The sequence below is a fragment of the Dromaius novaehollandiae genome, chromosome 8 (genome assembly GCF_036370855.1).
Source record: "Dromaius novaehollandiae isolate bDroNov1 chromosome 8, bDroNov1.hap1, whole genome shotgun sequence".
Classification (NCBI taxonomy): domain Eukaryota; kingdom Metazoa; phylum Chordata; class Aves; order Casuariiformes; family Dromaiidae; genus Dromaius; species Dromaius novaehollandiae.
This window is the reverse complement of record NC_088105.1, coordinates 25564357-25591453: the sequence shown is the minus strand read 5'-3', so window position 1 is coordinate 25591453 and position 27097 is coordinate 25564357. Positions and strand designations below refer to the sequence as shown.

The 27097-nt window shown below is 42.7% G+C and overlaps 3 protein-coding genes across 4 annotated transcripts in view; all 3 read right to left on the bottom strand.

The window, feature by feature from the left end:
• Window positions 1–891: 891 nt before the first annotated feature.
• C8H1orf52 (chromosome 8 C1orf52 homolog) lies at window positions 892–4215 on the bottom strand. Its single transcript, XM_064515970.1, has 3 exons — window positions 3719–4215; window positions 3389–3596; window positions 892–1455 (listed from the first exon to the last, which is right to left on the bottom strand). The coding sequence occupies exons 1-3, from the start codon at window positions 3992–3994 to the stop codon at window positions 1373–1375; spliced, it is 567 nt and encodes a 188-aa protein (XP_064372040.1). The 5' UTR covers window positions 3995–4215; the 3' UTR covers window positions 892–1372.
• Window positions 4216–5324: 1109 nt separating this feature from the next.
• On the bottom strand, window positions 5325–15143 carry BCL10 (BCL10 immune signaling adaptor). Of its 2 annotated transcripts, none has more exons than XM_064515968.1 (3): window positions 14970–15143; window positions 8005–8293; window positions 5325–6923 (listed from the first exon to the last, which is right to left on the bottom strand). In XM_064515968.1, the coding sequence occupies exons 1-3, from the start codon at window positions 15039–15041 to the stop codon at window positions 6556–6558; spliced, it is 729 nt and encodes a 242-aa protein (XP_064372038.1). In that variant the 5' UTR covers window positions 15042–15143; the 3' UTR covers window positions 5325–6555. The 2 variants fall into 2 exon arrangements, with proteins under 2 accessions (XP_064372038.1, XP_064372039.1); XM_064515969.1 differs by lacking the exon at window positions 14970–15143 and adding an exon at window positions 9404–13708.
• Window positions 15144–19142: 3999 nt separating this feature from the next.
• The window catches only part of DDAH1 (dimethylarginine dimethylaminohydrolase 1), a 66078-nt gene continuing 58123 nt past the window's right edge, over window positions 19143–27097 (bottom strand). The window contains exons 5-6 of the mRNA XM_064515967.1: window positions 24284–24427; window positions 19143–23810 (exon numbers count right to left, since the gene is read on the bottom strand). Coding sequence (XP_064372037.1) covers window positions 23694–23810; window positions 24284–24427 — 261 coding nt within the window. The 3' untranslated portion in view covers window positions 19143–23693. The remainder of the gene's footprint in view (window positions 23811–24283; window positions 24428–27097) is intronic.

Genomic DNA, 27097 nt, shown 5'->3' with positions numbered 1-27097 from the left:
TTCGAATGCTTCCCAAACTAGCAGAACAGGAAAGTGGGGAATATATCAAGGAAGTGGCCCAACAGCAGGGAAATCGGGAAGGCGTGGTGGTAGAGTCTACAGAAGGAACAAGAGAAAGCATTATTGCACTGTCGAGGCTAGAATTGCAAAACTTGTTGCTGTCTTCATACACTCACTAAAAATGAATGTATTTTTCTATATTGAGATTTGAAAGAATTTATAAAAAAACCCACTTTTTAAAAAAACCATTAACATTACACCAGAATATATCCATACAGAATGCTCTATGGTAAGCATCTGTTCTGCCAACTGAAAGCTACTCCAAGACAGGAAGAGAATAAAAAATGTGTGTTGCCTAGTTGTCACTGCAGATTTCCTAAGGAAGAAAAGCTTTCATTTCAACATACCGCCCCCTCCCCCCCAAGTTTTGCTGGTATTTTTTCATATACAGACCCAAAAGCCGAGCAGCATATCATAAATGCAACACATACTGGCTGTGACACTCCAAGAAAAAAAACCAAGTACTTAAGCAAATTTCTACTGAAGTAAAAACAATTTGGCAGTAAAGACTGTGTCACAGCTTTGTTACAATTTTTTTTCAAGTAAATATTTTGCTGCTATTTTCTATTTTAGGAAGAATACCGTAAGTGCTCCAGGTCTTCTATCATTTAGTCTCATGTTTCACTGATGCAGACCACATAACATCAAAACTAATTATCAAATATTAAACTCCATTTGTAAGTCCATTTTTTCACTTTGTAGTTGTAATCTATTACAAACAAAACCCTGAAGAATCTGTTGAGTCCTTAGAAATGCATCACTGAAATACATACAGTAAAGAATTCATCCTTCCTATTCATTAAGCATGCAATGCAATAGTTATACTGCAAATGTTTTCAAATGTAATTTTATTCCAGTGATGTATCTACAGTCTTTACATAAATTTCAAAACAGCATTATTCAAACATATCACAGTACAATACTTAAAGAATTTTTATTATATGCTCCTTTATAAAAGGTTTGACACAATGGGAAAGTCAGTCAAGAAAAGCTCATACCACAAGTTACCAGGTTTGTTGATAAAGAAAATACCACGAAGCCCTATAACCTGCATGAGCACAAGTATCCATCGCAATGTTTTAAGAGACCTTTTTTAAATAAACAAGTTTAAGGTTTTTTTTCAGTAGACCAGGTTCTATCACAACACTGTCCATTTAATTTTGTGCTTTCCAAAAAGCAAGCATACTACAGAAATAAAATTCCCTACCCAACAGGAGAGAGAAATGTGGTAAACATGTATTTGTCTCCCATTCCAGCAGCGGAATCCAAGTTCACTGAAACTCTCATTTTGGCCAAACGCAGCATGCCCTGCTTATAGCTTCTTCCTCTTTGTCTGCTCCCCAGAGTCTAGCTTACGTTTCTTAGCAGAAGCTGGCTCATCATCTTTTTCATCATCTTTAAATAAAAAATAGTATTAATCAAAGTCAGTAAAGTCAATATTTTTGTCATAACCACCATCCTCATCCCACAACGACCGACTTAATCACATCTGAGACTCCTGGGAACAGATGCAGTAGTATTAACTGACAGCGTCCTGATTTTTGGAATGTGGAAAATATATGAACAAAATAGGAGTAATTAATTACCTGAAGTATCATAGACCATTGAGAACAAGTAAGAAAAGGCCTGCGTATCTTGTACAATTGAGGAATACAGTATCTACTCCAAAAAATTAGTATTTACGTAGGTAAGATAAAAAACTAGAAAGTCATTTTAGAAGCAGGAAGTAATATCAAGGTCAATATCATCTTAGTCTTTGGGTAAAGGTTGGCTGAGAGAAGAGAAAAAGTGTAGAGAAAGAAAAAGGGGGGAAAAAAAAAGAGTAACAACAGCAACAAAAAAACAGATGTAGCAAGCCAGAAAGACTGCCACCAGGGAAGAAACATCCAGAATGGAAAAAAAGTCAAGATAGCAAAAACACTCCTCTTGTAAGAGGTTTATAACTTTCTTTGCTGGCAACTTAACTGGTGAACCAAAACATCATATGTTCTGAAAGCCCAGAATTTTTATTTATGGTTTTGTTGTTATTTGTCATTGGCTATTCTTGTTCTCCAGCAATTTTTAAAATAAATATTATTCCTCCCTCCTGTCAAAATGTTTATTTTTAAGATAATCACTACTGCTTGTGCCATGATAAAAAGTGGCAAGAATAGTAAATATTGTCTTCATTAATCTTTCACTTGCACAGTTTACTTAATTCCCCCCAAAGTTCTGCAGCCATTTTAAAAAGAATCTGACCTAGAATCTGACGTTCAAATACATCTACGTCCGGGGCCAAGACAGCACTGTTTCCAGCAGCTCTCATACCACATTCTTTTTAAACAAGCCCTACCATGACTGAACCCGTTGATTTCAAATAACTGAACTTTTACGGACCCTTTAATCTTTCGCTGCTGCTAATACTAATGGGAGTGGAACAGAGAGATTTGCAAACAGCCTCAGTTCATCCTAGGAAAACCAGACGCACACACTGAGGGCACTACCAGAAGCCGTCCCGTCATCGCAGCCAAATACTGCTTCGACCAGAGCAGCAGCGGAGGCAGACGAGGTTGACGGGCTTTCTTGCCTCCGAGCTCTGGACCAGGAGAGGCTCCAGTCACAGACTACTCACAGAACCTGTTACCACCAAGGCCTCCTCCTACGCCTGCAAAGCCAGAACACGTCTGTGCGAGGCAGAGCTGCCTCATGGCATGACTGGGCCGGCAAGTGGCAGCAAGGGGAGGCAGAGCAGGCAGCAGCGCCCTGTGTTACTTGTGATGGGAAATAATGCCCTCTGGAGACTGCAGCCCTAAGCACCAGACTGTCCAAACCTTCGTGGTTTTAAGCTGTCTCCTGTGAAGTTTAGACACTCAGTTCCACATGTAAAACTGTCTGCGTGTTTCTCCTCTTTATAGCTAAGGATTTGTTGCTCTGCAATAGCAGAGGGAATACTGTGTTCCTTCCGCCAGTAGTAAGTAAAGGTCCTCATCACAAAAAAAAAAAAACAAAAAAACCCCCAAAAAATACATCCAATAGAAGATAACTTTCAGGAATTTAGAACATTTTAACTATGAACAGGAAAAAAAACCCTCCTTAAAAGCCCCGAACTTCAATAGAGCTGTAATTACCCCCGGAACGGCCCCCCCGCAAGCCTACAGGTGAGAGCGACACCGCCGAGCAGCCTGGCAGGGAGGCCTGTTCGCCCCTTCCCGGGAAGCCCGTTACCGTTTACCCGCTCCCGAGCAAACCCGGCCGTTTCCCCCTCCGGGACGGCGGCTCCCGGCCGGGCTCCCCGGGGCCTCGAACCCGGGGCCGCGCGGGCCGCCGGGCAGCGAGGCCGCGCCCTCACCTGGCTCCAGGCGCCGCTGCTCGTCGTCGGGCAGGAAGCGGGCGCGCCCGCCGGGCCGCGGCGCGTCGTCGCCGTTGTCCTCGTACATGTTGGACCACTTGATGGCCATGTCGAGGGCGGGCGGCGGCGGCGGCCTCCTCTCGGGCAGGCCGTACGCGGCCGGCGGCGGCACCGCGCTGTTCTTCCACGCCTTGAACTCCTTGGGGGGCTGCGGGGGCAGCGCGGCCGCCCGTCAGCCCCTGCCGCGCCGGGGCTGGGGGGCCGCGGGGGCCGGGGGGGGGCGGGGAGGGGGCCGGGAGGGGGCCGGGGCCGGGCCGCGGCGCAGCTCACCTCCTCGGGGGCGCGGAGGACGCGGCTCTCCCAGTCGATCTGCTTGTTGAGCGGGTTGTAGAGGAAGGCGGGCGGCTGCGACACCCGCCGGAAGAGCTCGTCGGGCGGCGGCAGGCGCGGCCGGCGGCCCGGGCTGCCCCCCGCCGCCGCGCCGCCGCCCCCCGCCTGGCGCTCCCCGCCGCCGGGCTCGTCGCCCTCCGAGTCGGAGCTGGAGCTGGAGCTGCCGCTGCCGTAGGCCGCGAAGTAGCCCAGCGGGTCCCTCCCCTCCGCCGCCATGCCGGGCCGCGCCGAGCCGCGCCGCGGGGACACCGGCCGCGCGGAAACCGCCGCCCGCGCCCGGCGTTCCGGCCTGCGCCGCGGGGCCGCGCCGGCGCCGGGGCTTCCCGAGCCCTCGCGGGATGAGCGGCCCGGCAGCGCTCCCGGCCCCGGGCTCAGGCCGGCCCCCGGGAAGGGGCGTCCGCAGCCGCGAAGGGCAGAGCCCCGCAGCGCCCCGGATCCCGGATTTCTTTCTGCAACCTGCTTGCAGATCCCACCCGCAGGAGCCAGAGGAAAGGCGAGATGGAAAGAAGAGACCTTTTTGAATTCTCCCTGGAGTAAAGAAGTGCTCAGCACCAGTAATTTATTACTTTTTCCATTTTCAATTGACCACAGCCACATCAAAAAAAAAAAAAAAAAAAAAAAAGAAACTGAGAACATCTCCCTATATTTCACACCTAAAGGCCCAAGTAGAGATAAATGATTTTTTTTCTTAATATTAGAGTATTAGCTAACCTAGGGTAGATTAAGCTTTAAGCATTGCATATCCAGCTCTAGCTTAAGCAGTCCTGTAGTCTATCTTTCCTAAGACTGAGTAATTTTCTTCTTGTAGATTCTTTTTGTATTTTTTCAAACATGTTGGAGAATGTTTTTACTAGGCCCAAACATCTGCTTTTGCATCAGCTAGAAGTACTTCCTACCAGTGCTTATGCTGTACTATCAAGGACAAAGGAAAAGGGCTAAGAAGCTTTGGTTATAAGATGATCTATGAATTTATTGTAAAGATATTAAAGAGGGATCAGCTGATCCCTCATCATCAATACTATAAAATAATAACAACCCAAAGTACTAGGAGAACACAAACACTGAAGTGAGCCTCTGTGGTCCTTGCGATACTTGAGAATCCTGTACCCTCCTTTCTTGAGCCACACTCCTCAGCACCTGAAGGTTTTGCTTCTCCCCCGCTTTTCAAAAATCTGAAGTTAAGACTGATGCTAACATATGCATGGATGGAAGCAACACTTCTCACAGCACATCTTTAAGAAGTTGAAGTATCAAGTCATTTAAAAATAAAGAATCAGGTTAGCAATACTAGTCATGAACCACAGAAATTGCAGTTAAGCAGACAAGGTCTTCATTTTTATCCTACACACTGCTCTTGAATGCAGTCCTGCAGGCACAGGTGTTTCACATTAAGTCAGTCTTTCCACCAAAGACAACCTTCTCTCTTTAAGAGAGAACAAAAGCCTCTCACTCACACAGACCCAAAACCACACACACAGATACTACCTTGAGCTGCTCTCTGAACCTATGCACCTTAATAATTCTAGAGACGGACCAGAAAACAGGCTACTATGCCAAAAAATTTATTTCAAAAGTTGTGATAAAAATATTTCAGAAATTAAAAAAAAAATGCATGTTACAAACATTTGTTAAAATTATACATTCATTTGAAATCTCAGGTTAATAGGCTCCACTGCAGGAGTGATCCCTGTACAGGCTTCATAAAAAGTAGGTTACAACTTAAGAGGAGAGTACGAGAGGAATACAGCATGTTATACCATGTCAGGAAATACGAGAACCTTCCCATGTTGAAATAGTTTAAAATGTGTTTGACTCCAAACAATCTGAAATGTAAACATGTCTATCCACTTTGAAGAGTGCCTATCTGAAGTGCAACATTTTCAGGAGTCCTTCAGTTAAGGATACTTTCTTGCTACAGGACTCCTCTACTTATTTATTGGGACAAAGCATACCCACTTTGCTCCTTAATAGCATTATACAATAAGATTTTCTTACAGTCCACATGATGTGGTTACAGCAGTTTACATTCCCCTCCAGTATTAATGTGAATTCAAATTTAAAGTGCATCTCAAATCAGAAGTCTCTAAATAATATACAGTAGGCTAAAGCTTGTGGAAGCATATTTACTAACTCAAATCACTGCAATACTGAGTGCCTTTCAACTTACTAGTAGGACCAAGAACAAAGTTCAGAAAATTAAAAGACTTCTTACAAATAAGCATAGCTACAGATTTGGTCAGATTCAGTTTTTGAAATGGGAGCTGCACACCTCTGCATGGAGGGCAGACTTTATCCTTCAAAAACATTTAATTTGGCAAATAAGTTTAAGCTTTTCAGGAAGTGAGTTTAAGCTTTAAGTTCAGAAGGTTATTTTTCAATACTCAAGTTCTTTTCCTAAGCATCTTTCCCACCCACTTGTCACAGAAACATTAGGGAAAAAAGTTACCATAGGAAGAAAAAAACATCTGCTCCATAACTGCAGCTTAAATATCTGCAACTAACATTAAAATACAAAATTCTAAATAAGCTAGTTTAAAAAAAGCCTTTGCTGGTGTACCACCCTGATTTTTATTTAAAAAAAACCTCCCTAAAGAACATAAAAATCAAGCAGCTACAGAGTCACCTGATTATACTGTTTTTTATAGGAGTTGGGTTTTTTGGTAAATAGCATGGGTTTTCTCTGATTTTGCAGATTTATATTGAAAACTTTTTTCACTGGTATAAGGCATCACACAAAGTCCAGTACCCCTTGGATGAACGGACAAAGTCACTCAAGTTCACTGTGGTTGAAGAGAACGTGATCTTAAAGGCAAAAAGACATTGTCACTTGAACTGGTACAAGGCTCCTGCTGTTCTGACTGGAGTTCTGGCGGGAGAGGGGGCGCACCGGGATCGCCAGGCCCTGGAAGGGGGCCCGAGAAGACCACATTCTCTGCATTTCCCATCTCTGCAATTGGTAAATTCATTGACCGAAGAGAGACAGCAGACACAAATGCAGCAGTACTATAATCTTCTTCTGGATGATGTATCTGGCTAGATTCTTTGTCTTTTGTTTTTTCAAAAAAGTTAGACTCATCAGAATATGATCTAGAAAGATTATTCGTTCCTCCATACAATGAGGTCATACAGGTGCTGCAGCTTAGACCTAAGGCAGAAACACAGACTAGATTTAATTGCAGTATGATGCATTTATAAACCTGTTCTTATCCCTAAAACATTATCAAAGATCACTCCCTAGTATTTTTAACAGACTATCCTCTTTATCTTGCATGTGATATCCCAATGTTCATGATGACTTAGTAAAAACATACATGTTGTCCAATCAGCTGATGTGATTGAGTTTCTCTACACCAGTGAATATCAGTGACTAGTTGACACAGATGCCCTAGCATTTAACTTGCTTTAGGAATTTTGAGCTCTTTGACCTATCTTTTAATAGGTTTTTCTCACTGTATTTTTCAGATAAACTTTTAAAAGCTTCAGCTACATGGTTCTAATCCAGAGTGGACTGCATTTGAAGGCAATTATACCTGAAGCTAGAGAAAATTTCAGCCCACTTATTCCTCTTTTGTTCTTCTTTTGAAGTGTGTGGAAGGGGAATTAAGGTTTTTTGCTTAGAAGGCTTATAATTTCATTATCTGCCTTAAAATAGAAGTACAGATAGTGACTTAAGTTTTCTGTATCAACAAAACCTGCCTGTCTGCATGAAGCAACACATGTATATATTCACAAAGTCTAATTTCAAGTGTTAGCATTCAAAGCATTCATGAGAATTCCTCTCAGCTTGCATTTGCTGACTTATCTTCTGTTAATGTGTACAGTTTTACAAAACCAGAGCATCCTGCCACGGCAGTAAATAGCTTCAAGAGAAAAGAACAATGGAAGATAACCACCTATTTTGAGCTCTGCATTAAAACATCATAGAAAGCAAAACTGAAATGTGGAAACAGACTTATCCATTGTAATAACTTTTTAAAAATAATTTGTTATTTATAATGTGTTCAAATGGTAAAATGACAAAGCCAGGACACATGCCCTGGTATCTTAAACCCAAACTGTTGATGCTTGCTTGCCCTACAAAGCAAGTTTCCAAGATCATTGTCCCAAACACTAGGAGAAGCAAAAAATCCCTGAGAAACAGGTATTAAAGAACTACAGGAGTTTAATTTTGCAGTCCCTCAAAATAAAAATTCCTATTGTAACAGATATCAGTATAAACTTCTCACCTTTGAGAGCTTCAAGTTTTTCATTTTTGACTTTCAACACTACGTCTGTTATCTTTTGTAACAGGAAGTTTTGTGTTCTTTCTCGCCTAATAGATTCAATCAAAGCATCTAGTCCCTTCGGGTTTTCTGCTAAGTAGTCCAATAACTTCCCAGTTTTTTTCCTACTGGAAGCTCGAGAAGAAATTTCTTCTGTGTCTTCTCTAGTGAGTATTTTCTTTGAACGTAGGTAATCGAAGTGTCTCTCAGCTATAATTTTGTCACACAAATAAGGACGCATCCTTTCTAAAGCCTAAAAGACAAAACAAACTGGTGTTAGCTCTCAGCTATAATTTTGTCACACAAATAAGGACGCATCCTTTCTAACGCCTAAAAGACAAAACAAACTGGTGTTAGCCAACCTTTCCATTTAATTAGAAGCCTATATTGGAAATCTATATGATTTTGCTACAGACTGATGAAACAGTTTTTAAAGCCTCCACCATGTTAACTAGCAGAGATTTCTCCTCAGTGCTCCTATCTAAAAAAACCCATGATTTTTAGACCATTATCTAATTTACTTATCCCTTTCATTAGTTTTCTTTGAAGTGAACTCAGAAGGTTTAATGCAAGTTAAACAGGCAAATACCTACAGAAAAATGTTAATTACTTTAAGCCTTTGGTTATCACACTTCAGAACAGTCACCAAATAAAGAGAGAGAAATTATACTAATAAAACACAGTTGTACCTGTTCACTTTGTCTACATGCATATTCACGCTCACTGTTTGACTACCAGATTGCTGCATCTGCATGCAATTTGTACCCAAGAGGCACAACTCCAATATACTGCAATTACTGTTGTTCTCTGTACAGTGAGTGGAAGTAGTCTCAGAGTAACAGAATTAATATACTCACTGTTTAGAAGGTTTATTAAATACCACTACTTGAGTTAACAAATTCAGCAGATTACAGGTATCCAAAATGCATGCACTTTAATCGACTCGTGTACCTACTCTCAACAATTTCCCTGGCTGCTTTTTGTCTTTATCAAGCCATCATCTTTTGGATAAAGATTTTACATTAAGTATCTGAAAGAACTTGTACACCTCTGACATGCTGCACAGACTGAGAGTTAATGCAATTCCGACTCTGGCAAAAGCAAAATGACCCAAGCTTTAGCTAACAAGTGTAAATTGGTTGCTTAAGTCCTCTCTATAACCAGAGAAAGGAGAAAGAGATGGAACAACCTGCTCAAGGGAGGGGACTCTATCCATTGCGTAAAGGCCCTACCACGTAGTCAGCCAGCGTAGTCACCAGACAAGATGAAGCAAAGTAGTATGTTTTGACTACAGAGGTTCATTGTGCTTTACTTCAAAGCTACTACTAATAAAGTTAATTCAGTTTCCATTTTAAAATTTCACCTGAAGCATACACAGTGTATCCCAGACACTTCTGCTTAGGATACCATCTGGTGTGAGAAATAACTTGGGTCTTATTCTTCAGCATAGGATAAAATACATTTCACATATGGAAAGCATGGAATGGATTGTTTGTATATTCCAGACTAGATGAGTAGACAGCCAGCTGCCTGTAAGGTGAAATGGCAAGCTTAATTTAGAGCTAAGGACAAAAGATTTTAAAGAAGCAAGTCAGCTATACTGCATAAAACTAGTTTTATTTGAAAATCCAATTGCTAGCCAAGATCTAGTTTGCTTTAACTGCAGACAGTGTTAGCTCACGTACTTCACTGAAGCAAAGGTAAAATGCTAGTATTTGTATGTAAACAGAACACAAAGTTTAATTACTAACGTACACCGTCTGTAAAAAGGACTACGCTTAATCCAGCTACAGCAAGAAAAAGGTTCTCCCCCCCATTTAACATTCAGCTGCCTTGCTGCCAATCGCTTCCTTATTCACCTCATCAGTCATGCTTTGCCCCTCCACCCCACGTGGCAGGTTTTGGTTCCACAGGAGCAGGAGGCAATACCACAGCTACCTCCCTGCAGGGGAAGGGATCTTGCTCCCTGCCAGCACAGGGCTTGTCGTACCTCCTCAGCACGGGCTCCAGCGCTCTAAAACTGCAAAACACTGCTGCAGCAGCAGGGCTGCAAAGCCTCCCGCTGCCCTGGCAAGTTGACACCTAGTGCTGTATCACGTTCCCTCAGGGAGCCTCTCCCTGGAGAAACACGTTACCTTTAATAACTGGACTCATCTATAACATGACTATCCATTTCTTTAGGAGGTAATTTATAGGAGCAATGTCAGAACTAACGAGTGCCATGTCGCTACTTTGAATTTCTCTTTGGAAGATCATGCGTTGTCTCTTGTACTGACCCATTCATTTTTACATTCAGCAAAACAAAAATCGATCTTTCTCCACCTTCTTCTGTGGATACATATGAGCAAGAACATCTCCAAAATGTAAATTATATTAATCTTACTTCAATCTGTACATTAATGAGCCTATTTGACATCAGCACCTAAACAGAATTAATGCCTATGTTCACAACTGTCTGATTTCAATAACTAACCTACTGCTCTGTGAAGATGGGAGTCACAAATGTTTTTTTTTTTAACATGAAAATTACCTCTTATTTCATATAATACTACAAAATAAGCAATTTTTCTTGGCAGCATTTTTCACTGTATGGAAATACACAAGAAGTCAGATACACACTAGCCAAAAATTATCAGAACATAAATTTTTCCCAACATACCAGAATTGTCTCATTTGATGCAGAAAAAGAAAAAAGGTTTTTGAAAAACAATGGGGAAAAAAACTCTAGTTAAAAAGAGATGTGAACAGATGGAAAGAAACAGTTAAAACTTTTTTTCCTAAAGAAAGTTTTCAGGAATCCTACTGCTTCTTGAGATTAAATTCAGTGAAAGCAGCATTTAAAAAGTAAAAGATAAGAATGACTTTTTGTTTTATAGTAATCTACTGGCTCAGTAAATAGAAGTGGAGAAAAAGCTGGAAAAAATAAAAAAGAAATATATGGACACTTTAGGACTGGTTACCACAAGCAGCAAAATACTGTCTGGCATACCGTGCTAGGGATAGCAGCAGTAATTCTTAATTAAAGAAAAAAAAAGCCTTCCTGGACTTCCTCACCTACTTCACTAAGTACAACAAAGTAAAAATCTGTTCTTGCAGTCCCCCTCAGGGAATCCAACAGAAACTAAGCTATCAATAAACATCCTGTCATGGTGGATGTAATGCCACATAGCTGCGAAGGAAAATGTCTGAAGAGCTTGGACAGAGGAGAAAAAGGATTTTGGCAGTAGACCATCATGACTAGATTGGTTATAATCTAAAATTAAAAGTAAGGGTGCAGAGCCATGGTAGCTGAAACTAGTTTAAGTACAAAGGTGCAGTCCCCCCTGCATCACAGCTAGGTATTCCCACTTTTTTCCTTGCACTGCTGCATGAGAGGATCCAGTTTAAGAAACTGATCTGACAGGTTTTTTTTTTTCATTTGTTTCCAGCCAGATTAATTACCTGATGCAGTCTACTGTGCAGTCACATGGGCACGAGCGCTGGCATAACAGACATGGTAAGAACAGAAAAGGGCAACAGTGCAACTTGTATCAATTTAAGGTGCTCTGGAATAATCCTAGGTGTCTAATTGCAAGAAGCCCATGCTTCGAAGCCTAGGAACTTTGCGGGCAATACAAATTTATTCATTTCTCATACAAATCTCATCTTACCACCAGGAGGAAGCTGTCAACAAACTCTGAAACTTAAGAGTTGATAAAATTTGCAACATTAGAAGAAAATAGCGAGTTGTTATAGAAAGACTTTGATGTTTTGACTAATGTCTTCCTGTAATGAGTGTTACAGTATATGAAGTGTATCAATTCTGAATTCCCCTCTTCATTGCCCTTACAGGTTAACAGTTTATAAGCGACTGAAAGAGTAAATACATTGGAACAGAAGCTCTACATATATTTTTCCTCTATATCAACATTTTGTACCACTTGCTACCTCCCGCCAACTCTTGAACATATAACTCCAATTTTTATAATCCCTCCTTAGCAGAAGTTTACCCAGACTAGATCATCCTTGCAAGTGAACTTTCTGAGGTATGCTGTCACATAGCACATACAGGATCGTTGGCAAAACAGAAATGCTGCATTACAATTCACTGAATGTGCATTAGAACAGGGATGTCACATGGTAAGACACGTTCAGGACTACGGTAAGACACATTCAGGACTATGTAGGCAGTGACCTTATGCCTTCACTGACATGACAAAATGGTAAGGAGAAGCAGAAACAGTTTTTACAGGAGGAAAAAAGTAGCATTTCTTTAAATATCAATATACTTGATCTCAGATACCAAAAAGCTGATAGCATTTGCACAGCGCCAGCAAAAGATAGCAGAATTGTTTGGGTGTTCTACTCCTCAACACAAAATTTAACGTCTTAATTATCCTAATACATTCAATCCAATGCAACTGTAGTTTCAGCTTCACATAAAGATAACATCTTCAGTCAAGAAGAAATAAATCTGTGCAAAAACAAAGATTCAGTTTTAAAGCTTTAAGACAAATGTAGATATGAGAACACAGGCAACGATACAGGCAGAATCTAAAACACATTTTTACAAAACTTCTAGCACTTTTAAACATTTTTTTAACCTAGCCATCAATGCAACCAACCATCCGAGCAACAAGCAATAACTGTTTTGACAATACCCAATAAATAAAAACAAAATGGAGAAAATTCTATGCAAGAATACATTTAACAACCTGACACTTTTACTTAGGATGCAAGATTTACACTCTTTCTTTACCAAAGCAGCAGATCGAATGATTACAGGCAGTCTGCCCTCCCATTCCACATGTAATCTGTAAAAAACATTTTGATCGACATAAATTTGGAACTAAATTTTTATTGTAGCTATGCTTTCACAGTGATTAAGCTGGTTCTGCATAGTACCTGATAAAGCAGCCAACTTGCCCATCATCTAATCTAGATGAGGCATGGACAAACAGTTGCAATTTTTCTATGTTCACACAGCAAGTGGTAAAATTATACCAGTGCTGTGCTGACTGTGAGAGGACAGACCAATGACTCATTTGGTCTAAAAGTCATCACTGCAAGGTTAATCCACCAAAGCTATTTGAACAACTTTGAAACTGCTAGGAAACCTTATACTGAACCAGCATTTTGTATCATGAAGCTGCAACATTTTAAATCTGAGAGGAGAAATTCTAAAGTCAGATTTATTGACTTGTATTGTGTTTTCATCATAAAACTAATGTTATTTTCTACTACACATTAGGTTTCCAGCAGGTTCCCCAATCAGTACAGGAGATCCTATAAGATTAAAGGCTGAATTGACATAGATGCACTTCTGTAAAAACAAGGTGTGAATTCAGTCACTTACACAAATTAACTTACAGATCATGTTACATATATAGCCTGGCTTAAGAAGTTCCTCCCTTAAAAAAAAATTAACTACTAGCTGTTAGCTAATGCAGTATTACCCTGCGGTTCTACAGAAGTAAGAAATAACTTGAAAAACATGCCTCAAAAAGTTATGACAAAGCAATTAAAGAAAACTGCATACACATTAGACTTCTAAGAAACCAAACTTCAATATTCTTTACTGAACTAATAATGATATTGTTAAAAGACAAGTGAGGAGAAAAATCTAACAGAGAAAGTCTATAGAAGAAGTTTGTATGTTTTAAAGGAGCATATGTAACAAAAATAATCAAATATAAAACATTGTACATTGTAAACAGATGTTACGCATGATCAAGAAATAAATGACAAACTGTGGTGGATGTTTTTGGAAAAAAAAAAAAAAAAAAAAAAAGGAAAACCAGTAGCTGTTCCTTTCAGACCATGAAGTTGGTTAGAGCACTGTTTGCTTTGCAGTCTAGCAAAAAATAAGTAATTCTAGACTAAACCAGGACAGAAGATGGTTTCCCAGAATGAAAATATAGGATCTTATCTTTGCTTAGAACAAAAACTAAGAGAATTTTCTTTTTCCTCACAGAATATTTGTATTCTTCCTTTCACACTTAATGGGCAAGTTGTCTTAAATTTTAGTGACTGATTGCGATTTTTTCACTGAGCACAAGGGTTGCAAGATTGTTGTCTAATGGAAGAACATAAAAAATTCACAGTAAGATAGTCCTCATGCACCGATGTTCCTCAGCTGCACACTTAACTCTCTGCAAGTGTTTGCAGCAGTGAGGCTAAATCTGCCGTTTGCCCTCTCTTCCTCTAACCACAACAGAGCATCATCAGGACTAAAAGAAAACTCCTAATTAGCAAGGCTCTTTTCATGCTCCTGGGGGTTTGCAGCCATGAACCATCACGATTTCAGCAGCTTCTTTCTTTTGATTTTAATTTAGAAATAACCCTGTCGAATTCCAAGCACCAGTGAATAAACAGGATAACGTCAAGAACACAACAGAAAAGCCTCTAAAAATCGGTATTTAATACTAAATGTCCACGCTCCACCAGAGCCAGTCTCGTTAATGCCAAGAGAAGCGCGTCTGCAAATAGCTTTTGGCTGCTGTATCAGCTCCCCGCCGTTGCCACCCCATCCCTCAGCGCGGCGCGCAGGGACCCGCTGCCCCCCGGCCCCGCAACACCGCCAGGCAGCACAGAAACGAGGGCTCCAGAAACAGAGCGGGCCACGCACGCAGACGCCCGCCCGCCCGCAGCGGGTCTCCGCGCCTCACTTCCCCGAGCCCCGAGCGCTCCCCGCAGGCGCGGCCCGGCCCGGCGCTCGCAGGCCCCAGGGCCTGGCAGCACGTGACCGCACCCCCCCCACCCCCCGCCCCCCGAGCTCCCCGCGGCGAGGGGGCTGCGCGCGGCGGGGGCGGGGCGCGCGCACGCAGCCGGCCCCGCGGCCGTTGGCGTCTGCCCGCTCTGACGGCGCTTCCGGCTCGCCGCCGCCCGGGCCCCCGCCGCCGCTCCAGCCCCCAAGGCACCGCAGCCTCCCGGCCCTGCCCACCACTTACTTCCTTCTTCACCTCCGCCATCTCGTCCTCCGTCAGCAGCCGCCCCACGGCCCCCGGGCCCAGACCCTCCATAGCGGAAACCGGCACTGCCGCCACCGCCGCCGGGGAAAACCTGTCGCGACAGCGCTTCCGGCCCCCGCCCCCGCCGGCCTGGCCCCGCCCCCTCCCCGCCCCGCGGCGAATCAGCGCGCCCTGCCGCCCGCCCCCGCGCCGCCCCCTCGCAGGGGGCGGGGCTTCCCGCAGCGGACGGGCAGCGCCCGCGCCCGCGCGCGCGTGCGCAGACGCGCCGTCCGCGGCCGGCCCGCGGCCCGCGAGGTCCGCGCTCCTACTGGCGGCGCTCGGGCTGCGGCGGCGGCACCCAGCGGGGCCCTTCGCGCGGGGCTGTGATTGCGTCACTGGTGACGTGCGCACAGGCGGTGTGCGGGGCGGTGGGGGCCTGGCAGCGGCGCGAGGAGACTTGGAAGCGGCACCGAGGAAGCGGGCACCTCCCGCAGGGCGGCAGCCAGCGCCGCTCCCGCCGCGGGCCCGTGAGGCCCGGCGTCCCCGTGCCCCGGTTCTGCCGCCGGGGTGCTCCGGGGCTCTGCCGCCAGGTGAAAGGTTGGACGGGTTTTCGCCTTTAGATACCGAACTTCCCAGAAACCGGAGCGGGCGTTTGGAGGGCCGGAGAGACTGCGCGTCACCAGCCCCGCGGTACCGAGAGGACGAGGGGGAAGCGTGGTCGGTTATGGGGAAGGGCTGGGCAGCAGCGGCCCGCGGCGGTGAGGGGAGCGAGGAAAATTAGAGGAGGCTGGATTAGAAAAATACCCTTGGGGAGGGAAGGCACTCTACAAAGTGTTTTCTGAAAAGAAAATAATTCACAGAGCGAGCTTAAAGGGAAGCACGGATACTGACAAACTGAGTGTAGAAGTAGGAAAAAAGTGGGAAAGCAAAGCATGAAAAGGTCAGACATGAGAATTTTAATTTGCTGAAAAAAACCCTATAACTGATTAACTAGCTTCTAGCAAAATAATTCACGCTTGTGCTTTGGATGCCATACGTTACATACACGTTAGCAGACAGTAGAGCTTTTAATGACTGCGGATGCTGGGACCCGCCGCTGTTAGTTCAGGCAGAAAGAAGCGAGTGGTTGGAGGGTGCGGGCTCGCCGCCGGGCAGCTCCAGGCCCGGCTCTTCCCCGGGGTGTCCAGCAGCCGCAGCCCACCACGGCCTCCCAGGAGCCGCGGCAGGGCAGCGGCAGAGCTCTTAAAGCCTGCAGAGGGCAAAACCTCGTGAAGAAATATTCTCTCAGCTTGTCAAAAGCAAAACAAGGGCTGTAGCTAAGTTTTTAAAACCTCATTTCTGGCAGTTAAACATTAAAATGTATAAGGTGTAAAAGCATTCAATATTAGTTTTTGCTGTCACTGGGGGAAAACTCCCGGTTTTGCAGATTTTTTACAAAAGTCCTTTTCCAGGGTATGCCTTTTCAGTTCGATCATACTTCAAATAGTAACTGTAACGATGCCCATTTCATAGTGCTTGCTTTTCCAACTTCTCAGTAAACACTAAAGACACTTTAGTCACCGCTCTTGCCTGGCAACAACACTGATTTCTGTCAAACTGGCTGTTAAAAAACACAGCCAGGCCCCAAACTGGCTGTAAGAAACCATTGCCAAGCTCTGCTCCCTGCCGCTGCTGCGATGGACACGTCTACCCACGGAAGCACCTGGCCATGGGCTGCCCCCTCGCCGCCCGCCCTGCCTGCTCGCAGCCTGGCAGCATCCTCTGCTGCAGCCCCGGTCTTGCGGTGCTGTTATTCGCACCTGCTTTCTTTGCTGTAGTGCATTTGAGGATCCTGAAGCTGTCCATGTATTTGAGGATTAAACATCTCAAATATGAGGTAAATAAATATTTACCTTGTATTTCCTCTCTAGAAGAGAGCTGAAGGGCAGGATGGTATTTTTCAAGTCCAGCTGCCTAAATTGATACTCCTTACTTAATCTGTGTTAGTGCCCAAATACATGGCCGGGTTTCAGATCCTCTGAAGTTTCCAGCGAGCTGATTGTGGTCGGCTGGCATCTTTGGGACAGAGCCAGGCATGTCCTCAGCTCCTGACTCCCATTTGTATTCATTAACCCCACTGATTTCCAGCTCCTTGTCAAGGTGAATTCTGTTGCAGACTTTGCTGGCTCCATATAATACTTTTGATAAAAATAGCTACTGTGCATTCTGAATTTAGAATATTTAATAATAACCTTGCGCAGTGACCGAGGTGCAGTTCAAAGTCATGTGGTGTCTGCAGAGTTGGACTCCCAGATTCCTGAGCTGTGCATGAGACAAACTGCAAGGAATGAACTTCAGGAATCAGCGAAAAGGGCATCGGGTAGAGAATACAAGAATAGAGTATATTTTAGCAGACTTACTGCCAGTAACTCCTGATAGGAATTAATGGTCCAGACAGCTGGAAGAAGACTACTCTCAGTATGAAATTCATTTCAGGAGGTCAGGATCAGTTCAGTTTCAAGAGGGGAGTCTTAGAAGTGGGTTAGAGATCATTTCTTTCAAGGGACCTGGGAAGGTTGTGGACATTGCTTTAGTTATATGAGTATGTGCACATGTTATTGCCACACTGAACATGCTTCTGAGCCCAAGGAGTTTCAGAAACTGCTTACAAACTAGCGCTGCTCAAATCTTCCACCGTATCGATCGCAGAAAACGTCGTAATGCTGTTGCAGCTGGCAAGAAGCAGTGTTGTGACCAGCTCCAGGCTTTCTCCCTCTCAGGACCAGCCTCGCTCCCGCCATCCCATCTTGTGGGGACATGGCGCTGGCCCCGGCCCTTTGCCCCCTCTTCACGCACAGGTCGGGGCGGCTTTTTGGCAGGATACATTTGCAGTGGAGCATGAACTCGTACACCCAGCGCAGGAAGTTTGCACTTGCAACAGTGACATTCTACAGCTGAATTTCTCAACAGGCACTTCTTTTTAAATGATTTTCATGCTTTTGCTTCTGAATGTTTCTATATTCTATGAGAGGAGTTTCTTAATGTGGTAAATTGGAATTGTTTCTGTGGCTTTTGCATTATTTTTAATTCCTGTCATTTAGATACAAATTTAAGTAAATTGGTATCAACTCTCCCTGCTAGGCGTGGTCATACAAAGATGCACATATATGGTGCAGTTTATTATATTAAGCAATTGCACCAAGCTAAGTGGATCCACATTAGAGGTTGTACTGATTTAATTATGTTTGGATAAAAATCATACTTATAACTAGTGTTGGTAAACTAGTACAAAGGCTGAAGTTAGACCAGCCCTAACTAAAGCTTTCCTTGTCCCTGCTGTTCCAGCAAGAACAGTCTTTTTTGGATTATGGTGTTTAAAGCTCTACTACTAGCCAAACCGTACAATTTAGACAAGATGTAATTCTTTTGCTATGGTACTGTTAATTATGTTCTATTTTCTTAAATAAAAAGTTGAAGTGACAATACTGAGGCCTTGACAAGCTTTGATTAAAACTTTGATTGCCACAAGGTGGCACTGAACGCCTATGAGCACTTACATGTTCCATGCAGCCCAGAGTAGCTGCATTGTCTCCTGCTGTCATTAATCCTAAAATCATAGTCTAGTGATATTAGAGCACAGTGGTACAGGCAGAGACCAGCCACATACACTATTTGTAGCACACAAGGACTATTTAGATACAAAACATGCAGCCATCTGCCATGTTATCCATTATGTGATGTCCATAATGTAGTCAACTGTCTTGACATCTTGGATGAGGAGGAGATGACACAGGAGCTAAAGAAGAAGAAATTAAACACAGTGGTCGTGCTACTAAACCTTTGCAGTTTCACCTTGTGTAACTTGCAATAAATACAGAGACTACAGAGAAAACACTATACTACAATAACACACAGTTATCTAGGACAGTAACAAAATGTAATCACAACCATCATATCTGGAACACTATGGCAATGCCTCTTCTATATACGTTATTCTTAAACGTAAGCCTAAAATCATGATTTGTTTTCAAAGTGCCAAGATTTCTTTTAAGGTTTGAAGGTTTTAGCACGTGTCTATTATTGGCTTTATTTCTAGGCATGTTATAAGCTTCAAAATAAAAAGACAGCATGAAACAATACTAAATCAAATACATGTGCTTTTGGTTTCAAAATAAGAGGCAAAACTACACAGTCCACAGTACAATTGACACTTTATTCCTTTGTGATGGGGATATATAGTATTGAAACTGCAAGAGTCACAAACAAATCAAAGTGCAAACCTCTATTAGAACAGATTATGGAATGTACTGATATTTTTGGCACAAAAAGTGGGCAACTATATACTGTAACAAGATTTTAAGTTTAATGAAATCTAACACTTTTGTTTTCAGTAGTCATATTTGTGCACTGCAGAACAATACAATGTAAAACAGTGACTAACACGATTCACATGCAACTCTATACAAGTTACATCATACATCCAGTTAAAACTTTTCTGAAAATGCAAGTGAGATCCAACGAGACTTTGTTCACAATCACTTAATAAACACTACCCTTCTAACAGTCTTATCTTTTCAGCTCCTTTATTAATAAAAACAAAAATAGAGAATCTTAAATAGCAAATTATTTTCCCCAAACAGTTCCATGTGAATTTTGATGTTTTCTATCAAAGTAATTTGGCTCTGACTGCATTGATCTAGTATTTAAGAAGCTGAATGGAATCAACCCCCTTTTTTTTTCATATTTCATTCCCAACTTACTGTGAACAAACAGAAAAAGCAGATTCATTGTTCTGCATTTCACTGAACTTTTATTTTTAAAACTGCACATGGTGTTGCATATGAGCTCTGTACCTATCTCATGGAAATCACTCCAAAATTCAGAGAACAGCTTCATACAGTGGCATCTGTTTAAGACTGAAAAAGAATATATTTGCAAAGAAAAGACAATAATGCAGAAATGGAAGAATTCAAGTTTACCTTATAAGGTACAATATGCATTCACATTTTCGTTGCAGAGAAAGAGACACTGTATTCACATTCTGTTGAAGGGAAACCCACATATCACAACCTCTTCCTAGACTCACAGTAATAGATAGCAACATCCATGAAAGATCTATAATGAACATCGTAGCTCCTTCATTTGATCTGAGCTAAACTGATTGCTTAAAAAAAAAAAAAAACCAAAAACACAGTGATGAGTAATTCAAACCCCATTGCTGAGCTATTCACCACAAGATCTTCTATAGCGACTTGCTATGTCATATACCCTGACAGTTGTTACCAAATATTTTATGTGGGCTGCCTATTAGTGTTCAGTGTCTCATCTCCTTTTTTGGTTTGGGATTTTACTATATTAATCAAAGATGATGATTTACATCAGGCATCTGAAAAATGTTCTAGTGACAAGATGAACAGGATGCCCATTAAATGCATATGTGTTACAGCAGAAATGTTCTCACAACTGAATTCTTCAGCTGGCCAACAGAAAAAATAGCAACTAGCAAGAACAACGAGCATTTCACATGATTTTGGTTCTTAGTACCATACTGCAAATGCACAAACTGAAGTGCTTTTAATTTTTTTGCTTTATAATGCCATTGTAAAGAATAATGTGAAAAGCAAAGAGGGGAGGGCAATCCCACTAATAAGCTTAGATGACTCTTGGCATCAGACTAAGATGTAATTCAGAGCATCTGTGTTAGGAGCCTATGACACCTATCGAACCAATGGAGACAAAGCAAGTGTGATTATATGCCTAAAGTTATACAGTGTGAATACGTCTTGAAATCATCACCTGAGGAAATTGAGGTCCCTCAGCCACTCTCCCGCTCTTTCAGTAGACTAAAATGCAGCCCTGAAAACAAGGAAATCTAAATGGCAATTGGTGAAAGAGCAACCTTTCTGGAAAGTGGGATGTTTCGCAGCTCTGAGATCCAATCTTCCTCTCCTTGGCAAGGACATCCTCTGGCACCAACTCTCCCTCCCCTGGGGGACCTGGGAGGGATCCCTCATCACCCACTCTATTTCTTTCAGGGACACAAGATATCAACGATGTCCACCATGAATGACTATTTTTCTCTTTTCTGGAGCAAGCCTAAAAAAGAGGAGTCTCACCCTCTAGATATACAATTCCTATAGACAGTCATCCTTCTCGCTCAAAAGAAGTCTCTCAGAGCAAAAGTGGTCCCCTCCAGGCACCTACTCAAGGAAGGAGTAAATTTAGGACAGCCCGCTATGGGTTGGAATACTTCAGAGTGAACAGTGAGGAGAAGAGATAGGAGTGCAGAAAAAGAAGACTGAAGGAATAGGAGAGCTGAGACAACAGCAGGAAAATTCTTACAAATAAAAAAGGAAAGTGCTTATCATGCAATAAACTAGAAACCACAGCCTGAGGAAGAGAGAGACAGGTGAAAGGTGAGAGTGGATGAAAAAAACACAACAGAAAGTTGGAGACAAACTGAACAGAAATCTTACAGCCTAATGATGGCACAGTGCTACAGTGGGATGCTGTGGCCCCAGTGCTACAAGGGAGAGGGACTGCAGTCCGCAGACGGGGCGAGGTACGGCCGGGCCCACGGAGGTACGGACAGGTGACGACAAATTCCGCTCTGCTTTACACAACAGCTCCCCCAGATATGTATGTTTTTAAAAGGGTATAGCTCGCCTCCAGAAGGTCATGGTTAAATACTACAGGGTTATTTTTTGGCACAAAATTTTCTTTGTTTCATATCAAGTGGTTCTAAAATGCAAGAAGCTTTATCAGATATTTAAAAACAGCCAAGGGAAGAAGGGAAAGGAGATTCCCCACTGCAGTGTTTCCAACCTTAGAGCCTGACCATGCAGGTCATCCTGAAATGACAGCACGTGGCAACAGAGGAGCCAAAGGGGAAACGTGAGGCAAATCCTCAGGAACAGCACACAGCCCTGAAAACAGCATCCTCTCTGGCTGGCTAGAGACTTCCTTTGGGACATGCTCTCTTTTCACATATGTTTTATTCTCTCATCATTGATACCTCCTGTCGTCACAAGATACAATGCGTTCAGATGGCATTCAACGTATCCCGGTAGCTGCTGGGACGTATGAACTTCCTTTGGTTCATGTTAGCCACTGAGGCCAGACGTGAGTTACGTTGCTACACCGAGAGTGCACAGGAAGTTTGTGAATGTAAGCACTTGAGTTTCCTCTCCCGTGACTGTGTAAAAAAGCATGCAGATTTCCAAAGGATATCGTAGTGTGCACTCAGTTAATACTGTTTGCACTCCTACAGGCCATATTGACTGAGCTCCTCTGCTCACTTCCTACTGCACCTCAGCAGCACACCACAAGTGGTTCAGGAAAGGTGGGGGAGATGCCTAGGAAGTTGATAAAATGTTCAGACTATTCATCAGCCTCTGGAGAGTTCCCACTGCTGCTTCTGTTTGGGAATTTCTCCATCCTTAGTTTACAAATGATTTAACGAGAATAGTATGAATACAATGGGGTATACTTCATGTTACTGTGGTGAAAAAAATGTATGAGTCAGTGGCTAAGGATGTTGTGGAATTTGCTACAAAACAAATATATTTGTTTTAACTGAATACCACAGTAAATATTCATGCAATTAAAAAAAATAAGACTGTCATTGTTCCAAGGAAAAATGCCCCAAGGGCAGATAAAATACACATGCCAGTCTTTTCAGACAACAATGGCTTCCCTTATTCATTCCAGGAATACTGTCCTTCAACTGGTTCTATCACCCTTTTCTTTTGAATTTTGCTAGTAAGTGGCCTCCAAAAGATGAGAAAACAACAACAGAGAGACTGAAATTCACAGAAAGATTAAAATAACCCCAATTCTTAGATAACTTTTGTATTTAACTTTTCCAAAAGCATCTCAGTCTTTCATTTTGGTGGTCTAGGTGCTCCCTGGGATCTGGCCTTCTAAAATGCACCTCTTCTATTCTCACCCAATTGTAAGACACAGTATCAGGAGCAAACAGGGACCTGAACTTGTAGGACTTATCTGGTGTGGCTGCTCTGCTACTTCTTTTCCTGTCATTCAGGTCTCCCAGGCAAACATTGCCCTTGAACGTGCCTGAAGGAGGAAGCTTTCTCCTAAGTTGCTGCCTGGCGCCTGAACCTGATCCTAGCCATGATTCTACCCAGCAGCAGCAACGTGATACGGCCAAGATGCTGAGCACAGCCTGCCATGCACTGTTCCAGCCAGTGTAAGGAAAGCTTCCCTACCACACAAGATACCAAGTTCATGATCCCACTGAATTTTCTTCAGTCCCCACTGATACCTTGCATCACTGAAAGCAAAGAGAGAAACAGAGAAGAAAGAGTGAAGAGTGGAAAAAAGATGCAGAGAAAGGAGCAAGAGAAAAAAGACAGAAGGAGAAGAGAACAGTGTAAAGACAACAGAGGTGTTTGAACTTCTGTGAATTAATTGGTTTTCATACATTTTTCCACACAGAATATGTTAAATCACTAAAGCTAGGCATTAGCCATTGTAATTGTCTTCTGCTAGCCCATGGGACTAACATACTTCAGAGTTAATGTACCCCCCAACTAAAGCATACACCCACCTTAAATACCATCTGCAAGGACATAATAAAAATACACAAAGCAAAAAATTTGTAAACAACGGTTAGTAGCACAGTGGTACAGTAGATTGTCAATAAAAACAATAAAAGTGTGGATACAGATTCGTCTACCTTGTATGTAACATTATTGCCAGTTACAAGGGAGGGACTCTGTAAACTCATAATTCTGAAGTTTTGTTAATAAGCACAGAGCAACAGGTGAGTGCCCCATCTACTTTCTCCAGTTCTGTGTTGGCTATTGGGATCAGCATGTGGTCCTTCAGTTTTTCAAAAACCTGTTTAGGAAATAAAATGGAACAGAAATCATTAGATTTATGCCTCTCTATTTTCCCCTTACTTTAAGTATTTACAGAGTGAATGAGCATACATTTATCAGTGGGTGCTAAGCTGTCTCATTATTTATAATCAACACTAACATTTTCCAGTACATGTGGCTTCCTGGCTATGGCTCTCAAAGGATTCACAGACTTCACTGCTGCAGTGAGGGGAACTGTTATTACCTCCAGTTATATAGAAGAAGCACCAGAGGCACAAGAGACAAATTAATTAAATCAGTAGCGGAGATGAAAATAGAGGCCAGGCCTCCCATTTTTCCAAAGCTAGTGCTATTGCCAGCTGATACTTCCATCGCAGAATACAACAGCCCTATTTGGGAAAGCACCGAATTTCAATTCCCGCCAGCTTCCAGGAGATGCTGGGATGCTGAAGGTCTCCCAGCAGGCAGTGTGGTTAAGAAGCCGTCTCCTACCTTCGCACTTTCGGGATACTCCTCGGGGGCTCGGTGCAGCAGGACGTGGCCTTTGCTTGGCACATTTAAGTAGATGCAGTTTGCTGCGGCATCGTCAGGCACTGTCAGCTTGTCGTAGCGGTGGTCGCTCATCTGTTGCATGGTCTGTCGATAGACGCAACGAGCAGCCATTTAGACTAAATGCATTAGCAGTCCCAAACAAATGCAAGAACAGAAACTCTGGAAAATAGCTAATTATGATTTCCAAGTCAGCCAGGAGCCATTTTGCTAAGCAGCAAGTAAGGAGACCTCTTTCTATGTCTGCCCTTCAAGGAAGAGTCTACTAGCCCTAACCGAAATGAGCAGTAGAAAACCTTTGTAAGATGGTTCCTATAAGTGGCAGGATTAAGCAGGGTCTTTCTGCATTTCTGTCCCAAGAAACATAGCCAGCGGGGGTCCTTTCCTTAAGGAATGCGTATTGAATATGCAAAACTCCTGCTCACACTGATGGGAATTAGAGGTGCTCAGCACCTTTCAAAAAAGCAGCCGTCGCTCAATGTTTATAAAATGAGTGTGAATTAGCATAAACAGGACAGGAACAGTTCCCAGCCTGGACACCAGCCCATTCGTCTTTCTTTGGAAGGACCCTTTCTGCTTCCCGAGCAGTTGCTCTTTCAGAGAGCACCTGTGCCGGGCAGGAAGGGGCCCGGCGCAGCTAATCCCCTGTCCCAAGAGGCTGGCACAATAACCTTGTCAGAACAGTAGAGCTGGCAGTTTTCAGAAGTTTGGTTTATAAATACAGGACTCATACACAAATTTAGATCCTGGCTGGAATTTCAGAGACAGAGACTCTCAGCATACAAGAGGCCTGAGATCCCAAGTTTTGGATTAGGCCCAACTTTTTACTAAGGATGGAAAAAGCCTGGAGACAACAAGCCTGACTCCCCATTGTACCATTCCAGCTCTACATCAGCTTTCCTCTGACAGACACCTAGAATAATGTAGAATTAAACAAAGCTCAAAATCCGAAACTTTGGCCTCACCTAAAAACCTGAGCAAATTCAAGTGTTTCATTTTTTCTCCTAACCCTCTTATGTTTTCACATATATTGCACAGATGCAAATAGAAGGAAAAAGTTTTTCTCAGTTAAAAATACAGTAATATTATGTTAAAATACACTAACATATTTTTAACAAAATTCCTGGACTAAATTCCCTTTGCAGATGAACTGGTATAAACCCCACAGATTTACATCACATAGCAGAGAGCAGAATTTGATCTTAGGCACAGTTAAGTTTATCTTTAAATTATTTGTAAGGTCATTTGTACTGCTACTCACACATGAACAATACTACATGGAACTGAATTATTGAGAGGAGCTACAATGTACTGTGAAGTAATAAAGCAGCTCATACTTGCATACCCCTGCGATAATTCCTTTATAGGTCTGGGTACATTTTGCAGGTTGTAGCCTGAGTCACCTACATCCCGCGGAGAACACGAAACTTGCCATGAAGAATGCCAGGCATTCCTGAGGAAGTGTTATCAGATCGTCATTTCTTGTTTCTTCATGAGTTATGAAACTCTCCTGCATTTTCAAGGTCACATCTACCTCTGTAAAAGGTTAACCGGTATTGCGGGGGAAAAATCCCAGCACCTTTACTCCATCGGATATACTTTTATTACAGCACTCATCATGTTTGACTTCCCTATTTATAAACTTTGCTTGTTTCTATTGTGTTGCCATGATCTATTTTTTTTAAGCTCTTTGATGTCACAAACATCTAGTACTAGGTGTCGTGACTGCACCCAGCAGAACCAGCATCAGCAGAGTCATCCTAACCTGCAGCTTCTCTTTCCTTCCCTACGTAAGCTTTTAAGTCTCGATTAAGGAAACGTGTTTTATTAAGTCTGCACAGAAATGCAGATATCAGTAGAAGAAAGGCCACCGCCTGTATTTCACTGAGGCCCCAAATAGTTGTGCTTTCTTCAGTCCTTTTTGGTAACAGAATCCTGCTATTGTAGGTATTCTGTAGAACAGTTCATTTATCAGGAATGCATCACAATTCACCAAGAAACATCTCCTCAAGAAATTACAAATGAATTCTTAAACAGAAGGGTATAGGCTTGTGTCTCATTCTTTCACTCCGTGAAATGCTCCATGTAAGCGTATGAATAGTGAGCAGAAATGAAGGACGGGCGGCAAGGCCCTGTCTGTGCCACCTGGGCAACAAACCAGACTCAGGAACCCTGAGCGATGATGGAGAGGGCACGTTAGAAGGATTGTTTTCAAGATTAAAAAGCACAGAAGTGGTGACTGAAATAATTCAGAAACAAATGAACAGAAAAGATGAGTGGCAAACAAGACAAGCAAGCACAAGAGTTTGAGTGCACAGCTGTGATAGTGGGAATGGGATTTCAGTTATCTGGAACAACACTGCAAGAAACCATTTGTTAGTAACTGGAGTTTTGACAATACAAATTACTCTCTTCCATGGCTTTTAAGGTAAGAGGCAAATCACATTTGCAAGCTTTGATCCCTGTTACAGCTATGCCTGCATGTTGAAGGAAGATTTCCAAAACCACTTTTCTGAGAAAAAGCACAGGCAATGACACCCTAAACTTGCCCCATAAAGAGACTGTGAATGCAGCAGAAATACACTGATACCACTTATTCAGGCTGTTGCTGGAATGGTCCTATTATGTAAAGTCATTGAGCACATCTGCCTGGTCAGATAGGACTCTAGGACAGAGAAAGAGATAAAAGCAAGGTTCTTTGATTATATTTTCTATCAGATGTGGCCCCCCAAAATGTATTTTTTGGAAGTGACAAGT